At 38.4% G+C, this 14,093-nt stretch overlaps 1 protein-coding gene across 2 annotated transcripts in view; it reads left to right on the forward strand.

The window, feature by feature from the left end:
• Positions 1–13,488, forward strand: part of LOC114085529 (broad substrate specificity ATP-binding cassette transporter ABCG2-like) — a 38,244-nt gene extending 24,756 nt beyond the window's left edge. For both annotated transcript variants that reach the window (XM_027926709.2, XM_027926710.2), the window contains exons 9-15: positions 1,320–1,402; positions 2,931–3,020; positions 4,346–4,470; positions 6,164–6,318; positions 10,500–10,589; positions 11,395–11,480; positions 13,341–13,488. In XM_027926709.2, the coding sequence (XP_027782510.2) occupies positions 1,320–1,402; positions 2,931–3,020; positions 4,346–4,470; positions 6,164–6,318; positions 10,500–10,589; positions 11,395–11,480; positions 13,341–13,488 (777 nt within the window). The remainder of the gene's footprint in view (positions 1–1,319; positions 1,403–2,930; positions 3,021–4,345; positions 4,471–6,163; positions 6,319–10,499; positions 10,590–11,394; positions 11,481–13,340) is intronic.
• Positions 13,489–14,093: the final 605 nt, after the last annotated feature.

Raw genomic sequence — 14,093 nt, forward strand, 5'->3', positions numbered from 1 at the left:
AAGGTTCAGCTGTGTAGGTAGCCCCCTGAACTCTTGTTCAGGTTTGTGAATATTGGAGTGTTAGTATATGAATAGGCAAACCTATTTGGTAAGGGGCCAATGGTAAATATTTTAAGTTTTGCAGGCCATATGGTCTTTGTCTCAGGTAGTCAACCCTGCCGTTTTAGCACGAAGCAGCAATAACTCATGCATAAACAGGTGAACCTGGCTGTATTCTGATAAAGCTTTATTTTTGGACACTGAAGTTTGATTATAAATTTTATATTACAAGAAATATTATTCTTGATCTTTTTTCCTCCAGCTATTAAAAGTCGACCCAAATCAATCTTGCCACACAGGGTAGCATAGCCATGCAGGACCTGAGGAAGTTGTTGGGGAATAAAATAAAGTCCAAGTGGCCTAGAATTTGGTCTTGAACTGAACTCTCAGCCTTTTTGACAGCTAACATGCACAGTTTCATAATTCAAGAGGTTCAAACAAAAACAGGCTATCTTTACGCTTATCATTATACATAAATTCAGTTTCAGGGCCAGGAATGTAGTGTTTGCCTAAGATTGTACAAGACCCTGGGTTCAATTCCAAGCAGTGCAAAATAAATAATAAAAATTTAGAAACACACTTCAAAAATGGAATTTTGCACAACAAGGAAGTAGGCATGACCTGGGCCTCACCTCTACCTTTGGGGGTTCCTGCCTGTATGGGAAAGTGCATTTTATAGTCACCAAATAATTCAGTTAGCTTTCTCTGGGGGCACCCCAGTGCTTCCATTACCATCTCCTCTGTCACTGCCTCTCTATCAACCTTGGCCAGTGAAGCCAACAGTTAACACATCACAGCTGAAGTGCTAATTCTTCATCCTCCTCAACCATCTGCACCTATTCAATCTGTGTGGATGACTCCTAAGGAGACCATACAAACATCATTTTTTAATGATAAAAATTTTCTTAAGGATGTTTCAAATAGCAAAGGATCATGGGTTACATTATACCTTAATTTATTTGATGAATTCTATTCATAAGTTCCTGAGTCAGACTAAACCCTACATTGGCAGTGCCTGGTAGATATGGGAGAATCTTAGCTTGTACAGTCATTTGCTTTTAGTTCCCCAAACAACAGATATGTTAATTTTCAATTTAGTTTAGAAAGCATTAATAACATACACTGTTTTATATTCTCCCAGAAAATCTGGCCAAGCCATTTAAAGTGTTTATCTCAATGGACAAATTTTGATTATGCAGCCATATCTATTACAATGGTATAAATGATGGTCAAAATTTTTCACCTCTCATTTAAATGCTGTCCTTTTTCTTTCCAAAAAGATAATTGCCACAGTCATACTTGGAGTGTTTGTAGGTGCCACTTTCCAAGGGCTAACAAATAGTTGTATGAAAACGGAGAGTAGGTAAGTAAATTTGGATCTTGATTTTGAAAAACTGTTGTTACTTTATTCATTCTTGCAGACATCCGTCAATATTTGAATTTATAAGTATGGGCCAGATGTTATTGTTTTGTGGGGTACAATGAGTTAGTGCACTGAAAACAGAGTTAATTTTCTTCTTCCCATATGTACATGTATATATATAGTAGTAAACTACACAGAACACAAATCTTACCCTTTCAACCATTTTTTTAAGTACACAGTTCAGCAGCATTAAGTGCATTTATATTGTGCAACTATCACCACTATCAAATGCCAGAACTTTTATTTTTTTTGTTTTCTCAAATGGAATCTCTAGCCCGATTAAAGAGCAATTCCCCTTACAAACCTCTCCTAACCTCTGACAACCACTTCTACTTTCTGTCTCTGAATCTGACAGAAATATGAGCATTAAAATTCTTCCTTTTCACATAGGTACACAAATTACTTTTTTAACTCATAAATAAGCATAGCCTTAATTTCTTTTCTGAGCACCTTGGAAACCTGATAGGAAGGTGGCTAGGTCAAGGCTATTGGTCAAGGCTTTCTGATGGCCGTGTGTAGGGTGTCTGTAGTTAGAGCTGAGTGAGGACTCCTTCCACTGTCTGGCATTTCCTTCCATGTCCATCTTACCTACTTTTACTCCACTTGAAAACCAAACTAGTAATAAAATGTTTTCACCCTTTGGGCTTTATGTAGCTCACTGTTTCTCTGTTTATACGTTAGGAATGATACTTGGCATTTTCTTTATTTTTTTAATTTTTTTTTAATTTGTAGATAGACACAATGCCTTTATTTTGTTTATTTAGTTTTCTTATGTTGTGCTGGGGATCGAACTCAGTGTCCCAGGCGTGCTAGGCAAGCGCTCTACCACTGAGCCACAACCCCAGCCCTTGGCATGTTCTTTAGTTAAGATGAAGATGACAATATTTTTATGACCTAAGTATTAGTTTTGGCTGCCATGACAAAACACTACTGACATTGTGCCTTAGAAAAGAGAAATTTATTTTCTCTCAATTTTAGAGACTGGAAGTCTGAAGTCACGGTTCTGTTCCAGCAATGTCAGGCTCCTGTGAATGTCCTTTCCTACCTTCATTCTGTGCCCTGTCATCTCAGAACATCTGGTTTTTCTCCTTCTTCTAAGGGCACTAATCCTGTCTTGGGTGCTCCACTTTCATGAACTCATGTAAACCGAATCATCTAACCTCCCAATAACACCCAGATGGTAGTAATTTCTTCAGCTTAATAATTTAAGTGGGGAATTATTGAGTTCCCAGCGAACTAAGACCATGAATTTCAAAATGTGCTATGATATGGGATTATGGAAAATCACTGTGGAAACAGTGGGAGAGAGACTTGATGGGGTCATGTTTCTCTGTTTCAAGCAGAACAGTTCTATTTTTAAAAAATAACTTTTAATGTCATATCATTTGTGTAAAGAATTCTGTGGGTAGAAAACTGGTGTTCGTATTGAATTGACTGCAGGGTGTCTGTTTCCATTTTGTCCTGGCAGAGCTGGGCTGCTTCTCGTGCTGGTGGTCTATGAGTGCTTCAGCAGCATATTAGCTGGGCAGATCTTTGTGGTCGAGAGGAAACTCTTTATGTGAGTAGGTCTATGTTCTATGAAGGGGCATTGGCAGCTGGGGACAAACAGGTCACATACATAATTGGGCCAAGAATGTGAACCCAAGGATTAGCAGTATTTTTGTTTTCTTTTATTTCTTTAATTGATAGATAGGAATTCTACATATTAATCATATACAATAAAAGCATTTGCAATATACATAGGGATTTCCAATGTTAATTGAGAAAAAGTAGTCATAGGTGGGGAGAAAATCAAAATTGTGTGGGACCTGATACCAAGGAAACAGGGAGTCCTAAGGTTAAGGTGTGGTCAGCAAATCCCAATGCTGCAGAGAGAGAGCAAGCAATAAAAGAGCTAAAGTTGCTGAAGCAGGCCTTGAACTTGTGATCCTTCTGCTTCACTCTCCTGAGCCACTGGGATCACAGGCATTTGCCACCATGCCTGGCTTAGAAAACAACGGGTCTTGATAATGTTTCCAAGAAAAGCTTGAGGAGCTTGGAAATGATTAAGTACTGGGATCAGGAGCAAATCGGAGGTGGGAGATAAACTGATGAAGAACGTGAAAAGGTTTAATCCTGGTAGATAAAGGAGTGGAAAGAGCCAGAAGGCAGCCTTACAGTAAAGAGCAGACTGGGTTTGTCTCTTCTACTTTTCAAACATGGAAGATATTTGCTCATACTTACATGCCAAAGATGAGAATTCTTAGAGGAGAGGAATGGAGACATTGGTGGAAGATTTTGGAATTATAGGAGAAAAATGTCAGGAAGAGGAAATATGGGGATTTAGTAGTGACGGGGCTGCACATTGGAGGTGTGATCATTGAAGGAAGAAATCTTTTTCTTTTTTTTTTAACATGAAAATAGAAATAAAGGAGTTTAGAGATGTGTAGATGCATTAGTGGCCTTGGAGAAAAACAAATCGCTTTCTTCACACTCAGAAGTGGGGAGAAGAAAAGCCTCTGCTACCACTGAGTTCCTTAATAACTGGAGTTCCACTCTTCAGTCAGAGCCAGTCTCAGAGGACAAACACGGTGGCTGAGGAGAGTGAGGAGATGTAGATGATGTCCCTGGAGGGGTGATGTGCACTACAGTGGGCAGCAGCAGGAGGGGTGCTGTCATGAGAGAGGGTCCAAGTTAGAGCCTTGTGGGGCTGATTCCCCAGGGAGGCTGCACTTGAGGGAGAGAAGGGTGTGTGTGTGGGGGGGCGGTCAGCCTGGAGCCTATGGGCAGGTGCAGTATCAGACCTGGTGGCAGCAGGAATCTGCAGAGCAGCATCTCATCTGGGCTGTGCCTTCTTGGACTAATCTAAAATGTGTGGTGTGTGTGTGTTTTTTCCCCCTATAGACACGAGTACATCAGTGGATACTACAGATTGCCATGTTATTTCTTTGGAAAATTGTTATTTGATTTATTACCCAGGAAGTTGTTGCCAAGTATGCTGTTCATTTGTATTATATACTTCATGGCAGGTAAGTAACAAGACAGAGAGGCTGTGTCTTGTCCTGGATATGAGGTGAAGCCAATTTTTTTCCCCAAGAATCATTTTTGTTATCCAAACTATAAACCAAGACATGAGATTGGGAAGCATGTTTTCATTATGCATTCTCTAAAATAGCTGTTCTGCTGTGTGTGGTGGTGCACACTTGTTATCTTAGAGCTCGGGTAGCTGAAGCAAGAGGATCATAAGTTCTAGGCCAGCTTCAGCACATTAGTAAGACAAAAAAAAAATTGGGGTGGAGAGGTTTGGGGAAGTAGCTCAGTGGTAAAGCACCCCTGGATTGAATCCCTAGTACAAAAGTAAATAAATAAGCAAATAGCTATTCAATGTGGACATTGTTTTCAAGACTTTTTCCCCATTTGAACTTTTAAAACTATAAAACTACATTATACTGAGAGTTGATCTGCTTCATATGTAAATATGGAAAGAATTTATACTTGAAATTATGCTGAAGAAACCAAGATGTTTATTGCCTATCTTATTTTCCTCTATAGCTCTCCATAAATTATATTTCTACATAAATTATAGATAGGTAGTATCTAATATCTATAGTGATACACACACACACACATATATATATGTATATATATATATATATATACATACAATATATGTAAAGAGAGGTAAAAAGCAATATACACATATATTCTCTCTTCCTCTCATTCTCTAATGAGGGAAAGATGGTGACTTTATAAGTTTATTGATTTAATAATGATACTTATTTGATGGATGTAGGCAGATATATTTGTGCATTATGCTCAGTCTTCACCCCAGGTCATTTAATCAAAATTGTATATATTTCATAGTATAGACACACACACACACACACACACACACACACACACACACACAACACACATATACACCAGAAATTTCTTCAAAAAAACCCAATACATTACTCAATTAACAAAAACAACAAAAATACTGATAGAGTTTAAACTTTCTATTTCACAAGTCAGAGATGTGTCATAAAGAATTTATAATGGAATATAGATGCCTCCCAACCCACAGACTCCTGATCAGTGTTCTTGGGTCTATTCTAAAATCTTCAGATTCTGTGACCCATATCATTAGCTCATTATAGTTTATAAAGTAGTTTAGGAAAATTTCACTAAGCTTCAATCTCAATCACAGGATCATTTGATGGTTTGTCTAGGGGGACATAGATTACAGAGATACTTTACTTTCCCCTAAATATTAAAACTACTATGAGGTCGTGGAATCCTGATCCCAGATTCTTCACCAGTGCACTGGTTGTCGCAGACAGTGCGTAATGTGGCGACATTTGGATATAGAAGGTGCTGTTGATGAGTTTCCAATGACAGGAGAAGGCAGCAGAATTTTGGACATTTGTGTGGCTGTATGTCTCCATCTCAGCAACTCAGAAATTGTTCATAGTTGCACATAAAGGAGCTTAAGTATTATATGGAAAAGTGTTTTTTCAGTAAGTTTATAAAATAAAACAGGATGATATAACTTTATGCACTCATATTCCCCTCCAGGGAAAAGTGAAATTGATCCAAGAGTAGTTGGATGGTGAGATGGTGACTTTCTTTTATTCTGATATTTGTTTCCCAGAATAATATAGTGCTGTTTGAACAATAAACAATCTTGAATACATGGTGACCTAGGTAGCTGGACTGACCCATTCTGTTCTGTCTCAGGATTGAAACCAGAGGCAGGGGCTTTCTTCATCACTATATTCACTGTTACGATGGTGACGTACACGGCCAGTTCTTTGTCCCTGGCCATGGCAACAGGCCAGAATCTGCACTATCTGTCAACACTCCTCATGAACTTCTATTTTGTGTTTATGATGGTGAGTATGAGAGGGAATTTCCCTCCTGGTTTGTTTCTGTTCCGCTACCTGTTGTATAAAACCTGCTTTGAGGATTCCGTACATGGAACTCTGACATTTTCAGGAGTTCATAGACTGTGATATAGTTTATTAAAAAAAACAGGCCTCTTTCCTCTGCACTGTACTAATGTGGTTCCTATAACATTAACTAACATGTCCTTTCTAATGAGCTTTTAAAAGACATTTCTTGGTGACATATAAAAACTTGATAAATTAAAACTTAAACATCAGAATAATTATGGTTGGATGATTCCCTTGTAAAATATGATTGGTTGTCAATCTTCCTTTCATGCTGATGTTCTGAACTGCTGGCTGTTTACCCATAGCAGAGATAGTTTAGCTGAATTCACTTCTCTCCAAGTTGAAAGCGAAGCTCCCTGAGAAGGGTAACAGTGTGCAGCACCATGTGGGTGGTATAAGTTGGGTGCCTCTTATGTTTAGGAAAGTAATGCTTTTAAAATATTGGAAAATTCCAAAGTCCATACTAGGTTACCTCCTTTCTGAGTTCATGACAACCTCTTATATTAGTAATGCTCCTTATCTCCATGCTTTCTTCCTTCCATTTTGAGATGCTGGGGATTGAACACAGGGCTTCACTTATGCTAGCCAAATGTTCTACCACCGAGCTACATTCCTTTCTTTTAATTTTATTGTGAAAATGAATCTCCTTAAATTGCCCAGACCAGTCTTGAATTTAGTCCTCCTGTCTTGTCCTTCTGAGTAGCTGGGATTACAGGCATGTGCCACAAAGTCTGGCAGGAATCGATGTCTTTAAGTGCTACATAATTAGCACAAACTGTTGCCAAAATTTAGTTCCTCCATTTATGAATGTGGCAACTCCAAATGTATATCATTGAGAAAGTCCTGTTTATGTATTTCATATGTTATCATCCAATAGATAAAAATATTTTGTTTGAGTTATTTGATGATGACTGATTATTATGTAAAAGTTTCTTTATGGAACTTTAAAACTGGTGGTAAAAAATGTATTTCACTCAGAGGTGCCTGTGATATAATAAGCACTTTGTTAGGTCACGTCTAAACATATGCAGACACATCATAACATTGTCATTGTTTTGCACATCCCAGTATACTTCACAGTAGTTAGGACTAGTGTCATGTGAACCTCTAGCTGCCTCTTGTGTGTCTCCAGAAGTCCTTCCTGGCATCTTCACTGTGATACTGCTTTCTGCTATCATTAAATGGAGGCATTGACCAAATTTCTGATGGGCTTCACCACATCATGCTCATTATCAGTTCTAGGCTTCTGGTTATCTTAACCTTGCATTCTGAATGTCAAATTATTTCTAAATTAATGTATATGAAATGTAAAACTTTGTAGAGAAGGATATGTGCTGCTCAGGAGTTTTCTGGAATATGTTCCTAGATTGCCAGGTTTATTAGGGGAACAGATAGTGGTGATGTAGTCCAAATAGTCAGTATAGTTGGCACTTCATGTCCATGGGTTCTTTATCCAAAGATTTAACCAACTGTTAATGAAAACTATACAGTCCCATAATTGTGTCTGTATGGAATATTTGCACGTTTTCTTTTCTTGTCATTATTCCTTAAACTATATAGTATAAACTATATAGTATGCCCAATGTATTAGGTATCATAAGAAATATGGAGATGATTTAAAATAGACAGGATTTAAAGTATAAATGATGTACTTAGGTTACACGCAAATACTATGTCATTTTGAAAATAAGGGACTTAGCTTCAGCAGATTTTGTTATCTGTGATTTGGAGATAAGGGGGATCCTGGAACCATTCTTTTTTTAAATTTTTTTTTAATTTTTTTTATTGGTTGTTCAAAACATTGCAAAGCTCATGACATATCATCTTTCATGCATTTGATTCAAGTGGGTTATGAACTCCCATTTTTACCCCAAATACAAGTTGCAGAATCACATTGGTTACACATCCACATTTTTACATAATGCCATATTAGTGACTGTTGTATTCTGCTACCTTTCCTATCCCCTACTATACCCCCTCCCCTTCCCTCTCATCTTCCCTCTCTACCCTATCTGCTGTTATTCAATTCTCTCCCTTGTTTTTTTCCCCTTTCCCCTTACAAACTCTTATATGTAATTTTGTGTAACAATGAGGATCTCCTTCCGTTTCCATACAGTTTCCCTTCTCTCTCCCTTTCTCTCCCCCCACTCGTCTCTGTTTAATGTTAATCTTTTCCTCATGCTCTTCCTCCCTGTTCTGTTCTTAGTTGCTCTCTTTATATCAAAGAAGACATTTGGCATTTGTTTTTTAAGGATTGGCTAGCTTCACTTAGCATAATCTGCTCTAATGCCATCCATTTCCCTGCAAATTCCATGATTTTGTCATTTTTTAGTGCTGCGTAATACTCCATTGTGTATAAATGCCACATTTTTTTATCCATTCATCTATTGAAGGGCATCTAGGTTGATTCCAGAGTCTAGCTATTGTGAATTGTGCTGCTATGATCATTGATGTGGCAGTATCCCTATAGTATGCTCTTTTAAGGTCCTCAGGGAATAGACCGAGAAGGGCGATAGCTGGGTCAAATGGTGGTTCCATTCCCAGCTTTCCCAGGAATCTCCATACTGCTTTCCATATCGGCTGCACCAATTTGCAGTCCCACCAGCAATGTACAAGTGTACCCTTTTCCCCACATCCTCGCCAGCACTTATTGTTGTTTGACTTCATAATGGCTGCCAATCTTACTGGAGTAAGATGGTATCTTAGGGTGGTTTTGATTTGCATTTCTCTGACTGCTAGAGATGGTGAGCATTTTTTCATGTACTTATTGATTGATTGTATGTCCTCCTCTGAGAAGTGTCTGTTCAGGTCCTTGGCCCATTTGTTGATTGGGTTATTTGTTATCTTATTGTTTAATTTTTTGAGTTCTTTGTATATTCTGGATATTAGGGCTCTATCTGAAGTGTGAGGAATAAAAATTTGTTCCCAGGATGTAGGTTCCCTATTTACCTTTCTTATTGTTTCTCTTGCTGAGAAAAATCTTTTCAGTTTAATTAAGTCCCATTTGTTTATTCTTGTATTTAACTCTTGGGCTATGGGCGTCCTATTAAGGAATTTGGAGCCCGACCCCACAATATGTAGATCGGAGCCAACTTTTTCTTATATCAGGCGCAGAGGCTCTGATTTGATATCAAGCTCTTTGATCCATTTTGAATTAACTTTTGTGCATGGCGAGAGAAAGGGGTTCAGCTTCATTTTGTTGAATATGGATTTCCAGTTTTCCCAGCACCATTTGTTGAAGATGCTATCCTTTCTCCATTGCATGCTTTTAGCCCCTTTATCAAATATAAGAAAGTTGTAATTTTGTGGATTGGTCTCTGTTTCCTCTATTCTGTACCATTGGTCCACCTGCCTGTTTTGGTACCAGTACCATGCTGTTTTTGTTACTATTGCTCTGTAGTACAGTTTGAAATCTGGTATCGCTATACCGCCTGATTCACACTTCCTGCTTAGAATTGCTTTTGCTATTCTGGGTCTTTTGTTTTTCCATATGAATTTCATGATAGCTTTCTCTATTTCTACAAGAAATGCCGTTGGGATTTTGAATGGCATTGCGTTGAACCTGTAGAGAACTTTGGGTAATATCGCCATTTTGATGATGTTGGTTCTACCTACTGGAATCATTCTTCATAGGATACCAAAGGATAACCATACTTCTTAATCTTTCATTGTATACAGTTACAGAAGAAAGGTGAGGACATCGTGTTGATAATTAAGAATCTTCCAAATAAGTGGAATGTATAAATATAGATGATAGGTATATTATCCTTCTTTTTTAATGTTAATTTTTTAATTGTAGTTGTATATAATACCTTTATTTATTTATTTTTATGTGGTGCTTAGGATCTAACCCAGGGCCTTGCACTTGCTAGGTGAGCGCTCTATTGCTGAGCCACAATCCCAGCCCTTGTCCTTCTTTTAATACCATAAACTGCCTTAGCTATGCAGAGATACACAAGCAAAGGACAAATATTAGTGTTTAACGTAAGTAGGAAGAATTTCAAGAGAGTTGTTTCTAGCAGAAATGTTTAGGGGTCTTAGGGTTCTTGAAGAAGGTCTTGTTTAGAATTCCTCATGAAGTCACTGGACTGGTTCTGATGCTTGGTTTTTGCTTTCTGTAGGTTTTTCTGGTTATCTCACTGTATGTTGGAACTATTCCATCTAAGCTTTCTTGGCTTCAGTACTTAAGTATTCCTCATTATGGCTTTAGGGTAAGTTGTCCTCCTTTGTCCTCAAGTTGGGTTCCCAAACTGGGAACAATCAAAATAAAAAGCCTAACGATCTAATTTCCCCAGTCATGAGATATGAACCTCCCTTCTGGGAATTGTCTTTCAGGAGGAATGCATGAGTATATCCTCTTAGCCTTGGTTTAAAGAAGGTCTGGACGTCATCTGGGGTTTTCCAAGTCACCTTATTGTTAGAGGAAGAAGACGGTTGGGAAGAAATCTCCTAGCAAATGGGAAAGATTAACTAAATGATGAAAAACATATTGTTGTGTTTAGTTCAGTAAGAAAATAATCAGAAGAGAGGAGAGTAGAACATACAGTTTATATTGAAAAGCAAATAAGAGGAAAAACAAAGGCCACATAATATTCGTAGCTGTATTGGTTTAGAAACTAACTGGCTCCAAAGTGAACTTTCTGTTTCATTGTATAACCAAGTTTCTAATTCCCATGATGACAATTAACAAGACCATTACCATAAATCAACAAAATTCACCGAGTACCATGGTATTATTTTAATTATTGTGTTTGTGGGTTTATGAAATGGGAGAGAAGAAGGAAGGGTTTAAGGGATGATCTAGACAGAGATTTCCATTCTTGGACAATTAGAAACAACATCCCCACCGGAGACTTCCTGACTGCTAGGGAAAATACTTCAGTTCTTTAGCGAGTTTCTCTGTGAATGTTCTAGAAACAGTAACGATTAAACTCAAGAACATAATTATGATGATCTTTTGGGAACTTTTTGAAATTCACAGCCATTTACCTTATCCCACTCACTCTTGTGTTATAGGCTCTGCAGCATACTCAATTTTTGGGACAGAACTTCTGTTTAGAACTTGGTACAATAGGAAGCAATACCTGCAGCAACTATGTGATGTAAGTTTGCATTCAATGTCCGGTTGGGTTTGCTGGTTACTGTGGTGTGGTGTAGAAAGGCCCTTAGGCTTAGAACTGGTAAGAGTCATTTTAGGGTCAGCAAACCTTTCTAAACCTGTTTTCTCCTCTTAAAGTGAGTGCTTGTGTACTAATGTATATGAACATGCTGTACAACTCCTGTATTCTAACCGTCAAAATTGTGGAGAAATCTGTGTTTTGTGCTTTTTGAAATATTGTTTTGATTTTAAATTTCAGTCCTCACTTTTTAGAACATTTGCATTGACATGGGCTCCTTTTATAATTTAGCAAGGGGTTATAGGCTCTGAATATATGGATTATGGGCTACCTGTAAGGCCAGTCCATGGACAGTATTTAAGAGCTAACAGGGCAGCAATAGCCCAAGAGGAGTGAGTATGGCCCCACTAAGATCCTCGGCCTTCTCTCAGCTTAGATCTTTGGCAGAAATCATGAAATCAAAGACTGCATTGTGTGTGTGTGTGTGTGTGTGTATGTAACCTAACTTGGAATTCTCCCTATCTGAGAATGTATCCTTTAAAGAAAGAAACGCATATTTCAGTAAGTTGATATGGAAGTCTTAGCTTTGCACAATATCATTAAAACAAATTTAGGTTTTAATAAAATTAGAGGATCTTTTAAACATGTAATGTTTTTGTTTTCTACAATTGTTATTAATGGTTTGATTTTGAAACATGAATTAATGAGAGAGAAGAGAGAATCCTAGCATCCTAAATCTCTCCTGGAATTTTAGAGAGTATGAAAATAATACTTAGCAAGAGCAAAAATTTCTATTTTGAATGATGGAGAGGAAAACCTCTAGGGAGAGGGGTTTTCTTTACCTGTGTACTCTCTTTGGTTTCAGATGGGTGTGGCATCTTTGTAACACAGTTGCTGGCCCCCTGCTGTTCAGGGCAGGAAATGGATGGAAAAAGTAGGACCAGATAAGGAGGAGTGGCCATAGGCTTCACACTCACAGAAGGCTCATTCTCGCAAGAGGAAGGAGGAAGCTTCTTCAGTAACAAAGAGAGGCCAGGGATGTTTTTGAAATGCCTAAATTCTTAGAGGTGCACAAGAATGGCAGCAGGCAATAATTGTGGCGGCACCAGGTGTTTTTAGTACCAGCCACTTTTCTAACCTGTGGCAAGAATGCTGCATCCTGCTCTGCTCTAGCTGCTACCTAAGGTTTGAGTCTGATTCCTGGGCTTGCTGGTCACATCCTCGAGCTGGGTTTCCATACTCCTCAGTAGGGTCTTGGTGTGAGAGCTGAGAGAACATGACTTTGGCAGAAAGCCCTCCCTCGTTTTTTTCCCTCAGATTTGGAATTCTTGCCTCAGTTCTTTTGAATGGCTGTCTTGTGGGTGAGTGGAACTAGAGGAGCTTTGACCATCTTAGCAAGGGCTATAGATACCATCAGGTAAAGCTGAGGGTTCACTATAAGGAATAAGTGAAAGGTCACCTGATCAAATTTTCCTTTTAAGGAAGCAGCATTATAGATCTGGAAAAGAGTGAATCTGAGGAAGCTAAAATTTTGGTTCATAGTGTGACTTTATAAACTTGCCCAGGCTTGTTAAACCTCCTGTTCCTCCTCTTTAAAATGAGCATAATATCTATACACCTTCGGATTGTTTTAGGGATTAGTAAACTATTAGGTACATGTTGCTTAGCATGGTATCTGGCACAATTGTTAGCATTCATCAACTATTAGCTATTAGTTTTAAAGAGCTAACTACTAACAATTTGGTTACCTATAGGCTTCTCTAACAAAGGAACAGTGAATATATGCAATAGAACTTGACAAATACTATAAATGTAGTTTTATTTTTTTTTTTTCTTTTATTTTAGATGTACCGGAGAAGAATTCTTGACAGTCCAGGGCATGGATCTCTCACCTTGGGGTTTGTGGCAGAACCTCTTGGGTTTGGTTGTTTTAATGATTTTCTTTCTCATAATTACCTACTTCAGATTGTTATTTCTTAAAAAATATTCTTAAATTCCTCTTTAATTTACTATAAATTACTGTCATATTAAACGGAGAATTGACTTTTTCTCCACTTTTTTATTGTTGCATTGTACTAATGTTATGCTCGAGTTTGGGGACCTCCAAAAGACCACCAGAGACTGAGATTGATGTAAGCAGCAAAGAGGCATTTATTGCAAGCTAGCTCGGACCTCCGCGCACACAGCAACTGGTGACGCTGAGAGGCCCCGAGCCCAGGGTTTGCAGCAGTTTTAAACACTCTTTGGGGAAGGCAGGGACTTCACATACATCATAGCATCTCTTAGCAAATCATCACACACCGCGGGAAAATCATAAAACAACTCTAAAACATGATTAGCGCATTCACTGGCGGGAACAAGTTGGGTAGGGGTGATTGGTTACTACAAGAGGGGGATTCGTTTGAACTGATTGATTTAAACCACGAGGGGTGTACGTGCTGAACTACATGGTTTCCCAACATGTTATCAACCACCATAAACTACTGGGAAGGTCATCTGGCATCCCAGGTATTTTCCCAGTCTCATGCTGATTGGTGGTTGCTAGGGGGTTGCTATGGGTCCCCACCTAGCCTGACTGAGTCAGGGACACCTGGCTCC

Source organism: Marmota flaviventris, chromosome 7 (assembly GCF_047511675.1).
Source record: "Marmota flaviventris isolate mMarFla1 chromosome 7, mMarFla1.hap1, whole genome shotgun sequence".
Classification (NCBI taxonomy): domain Eukaryota; kingdom Metazoa; phylum Chordata; class Mammalia; order Rodentia; family Sciuridae; genus Marmota; species Marmota flaviventris.